This window comes from Passer domesticus, chromosome 30 (genome assembly GCF_036417665.1).
Source record: "Passer domesticus isolate bPasDom1 chromosome 30, bPasDom1.hap1, whole genome shotgun sequence".
In the NCBI taxonomy this organism is placed as follows: domain Eukaryota; kingdom Metazoa; phylum Chordata; class Aves; order Passeriformes; family Passeridae; genus Passer; species Passer domesticus.
In genome coordinates this window covers 5,024,968-5,027,772 of record NC_087503.1, presented here as the reverse complement: position 1 = coordinate 5,027,772, position 2,805 = coordinate 5,024,968, and the positions used below count along the sequence as shown (strand labels likewise).

The 2,805-nt window shown below is 62.0% G+C and overlaps 1 protein-coding gene across 1 annotated transcript; it reads right to left on the bottom strand.

Moving 5' to 3' along the window:
- Positions 1-230: 230 nt before the first annotated feature.
- Positions 231-1,775, bottom strand: LOC135287589 (uncharacterized). The gene is made up of 5 exons (XM_064400877.1): positions 1,674-1,775; positions 1,210-1,347; positions 826-1,002; positions 537-692; positions 231-380 (listed from the first exon to the last, which is right to left on the bottom strand). The coding sequence occupies exons 1-5, from the start codon at positions 1,773-1,775 to the stop codon at positions 231-233; spliced, it is 723 nt and encodes a 240-aa protein (XP_064256947.1).
- Positions 1,776-2,805: the final 1,030 nt, after the last annotated feature.

Sequence of the window (2,805 nt, the reverse complement as noted above, 5' to 3'; positions counted from 1 at the left end):
GCCCGCACAGCCCTGAGGCGCGGCCAGCAGCCGCTGGCGCCGGGCTGCGCAGGGGGCAGAGGGCCGGCTGCTGCCCGGGGAGCCGCGGGGCCGCCCCGCAGCCCCGCCGCGCCGGGGCTCCATGGGCACCCGGCTCGGGCCCACAGCAGCCTGGAGAAGAGCCCGCGCCGCCTCTGGGTGCAGCAGCGGGCAGGGGCACAGCTGCCAGCCCCGCACACTGAGCACCGCGCTCAGGGGCCTTCTCCAGGCTGAGGCTGGGGATTATCGGTCATCCTTACCAGGGCCTCGCCAAACCTCCATGTCTGATCCACCTGTAGCATTTGTTCGATATCCCTCCTCTTCAGGAATCTGGCTGAAGAATGCAGTGTTTCCCGCGAAGCCTGGAGAGCAGCAGAGATGTGGAGATGGCCCCACAGCCCAGGGCACCGGAGCATCCCAGTGCCACAGCCTGGGGGAGGCTGCAGCCTGCAAGGCGCCAGGACAGGAGGCAGCCCAGCCCCCTGCCAGGGAGACAGCAGCCGGCCACAAGTCCTCACCTCAGCAACAATCTGATTCTCATCATGGCAGTGGAAGGAGAGTGGCAGCAGGCTCTGGAACACGTGTGACTTCAGGGCCTTTTTTCCATCTTCCATTAATAACTCCAGCATCTCTTGAAAGACCGTCATGGAGCTCAGCTGCACCTGGCTATCATCCTGTAAGAAAGCAAAAACAAAAGAGCTCAGCATCAGCTGCTTCAGGCCCAGCAGGGCACAGGCCTGCATCTCCACAGGGGACCAAGTGCCCGGGCAGCAGCCAGTGCCCGTGGCTGTGGGCACAGAGCCTTACGCAGTCAAAGAGTGGCAGGAGCGCCTCAGCCAGCTGCAGGGCGAGGGAGCTGGGTATTGGGGCACCATTATCCAGAAATAAATATCTGAGTAGAAGAATGGTCATCCTGATCACGTCGCTGTCTTTTTCCTGCAGGAGCTCCACAAGACTTTGAGTCAGGCTCCACATTTTGTCAGCCTGTGTGGAACACAAGTTTGTGAAATGCCACCCTGCTGCAGCAGGGCCTAGAGGCCAAAGCCTGTCCCAAAGCACTCGGGCAGCTGAAGCGGGAGGCAGGAGAGCTGGGAGCAGCTGCCCCAGGGCCCAAAGCTCAGCCAAGCCCAAGTGACAGCGTTTTCCAGCCCCACGCTGCCGGCAGGGCTTCAGCCACTGCCCCCTTCTCACCATCAAGGGATTCTTGCTTGCCACTGTGACTCCTCGGAGTGCAAAGTGACGCCTCTCCCTGTATTTGCTCTGCAGGTTCTTCGACATGATCTCCAGAACACTGTCTCTGCATTCCCTCAAGTCCAGGCACTCGAGGACCTGAAAGGCAGAAGGCAGTGACAGGGCACCCGGCCAGCAGGAGCCCGGAACCGCACAGGGCTGGGCCCAGGCAGCAGCACAGGTCCCACGCGGGACCTACGAGAGGGCAGAGAGCTGGGAGACATCTCAGCGTGGTAGTGCACCTGGAGAAGGCACGGCAAGACTTGGAAAGATGCCAGAGGGAGCAATGTCCCCAGTGCACCCAGAGAAGTGCTTCCATTCCCACCGCAATGCCATGGCCTCAAAGGCTCACAGGGACCAGCTGACATGGCTTGGGTCGCCATGTGACTCATGGGGGAATGGAAGCCTGGCCACAGGCTGCTTACTTGATCTAGCCTGGAAACACCATTCTCCACAAGCAAATGCAGCAGGGTGGCACTGGTCTCCTGTCTGAGGACCTCTGAGTGTGCTCGGAGCCCAGTGCCCATGGCCCTGGCCTCTTCCTGCCGAACACTCTTAATGAATTCGCAAACGAGCTGTAGGAGAAGGGCAAGAACCAGGGATGTTCCATGGAGTGCTCCACACACGGTGCTCGGCCGAGCAGGGACAGCAGGCCCAGCCCAGGTGGGCATGGCTGCAGGTACCTGCGCTGTTCTGCGGAAGCGGCCACGGCTGGATTGCTGCTCTTGTGTGCGCTCCACGGCTGCATCTGGCAAAGAGCGAGCACAGCCAGAGCTGAGGGGCTGCGGGAGAGGCCGGAGAACACAGCCCAGCCCTGCGCTCCCCAGGCAGGGACAGCCCCGGGATGCCCCAGGGGGATGGAGCACGGCCACTGTGGGGTGTCTGCCTGGGCCCTCTTCCATCCTGTCCATGGGCATGGCCCCAGGGGATGGGATGGGATGGGATGGGATGGGATGGGATGGGATGGGATGGGATGGGATGGGATGGGATGGGATGGGATGGGATGCCATGGGATGGGATGCCATGGGATGGGGCCAAGCTGGCTGCAATCTCCAGTCCTACGGCCCAGCTCTGCCACTCACCCTCCTGTGGTGGATGGAACGGCACCACCTCTTCTGTCTCCTGTCCTGGGTCAGCTCCAGGGCCTTCTTCCTCCTCCTCCACCCAGGGCAGCTTGGGTACTCTCGGGGGTCTCTGCTCCATGTCAGTGACGGGAGCTAGTTGCAGGACAGATGCCTTGGAAAAGCTCCGGGGCACCAAGTCCCACGCTCTGCCCTCGAGGGCACTGCCAAACAGAAGCCTCGGAAGGCCACAGGTCACGAGGTCCTGTGCTCTGACCTCGAGGTCAGCTGCAGGAACAACACCTCAGAACAGCTCCAGGTCAGACAGGAACGAGTGCACTGTGTGGGGGCTCCTCACAGCACCGCTCTGTCCCGTCCTGTCCAGTCGCCTGCTCCGAGCGCTGTGGAGTGTTCTTGTCACCACCAGCTCCTATGTCACCAGGTGTCACAAAGGACACACTCCTCCATTCCATGCCACGGTGACCGTGCTGCAGCG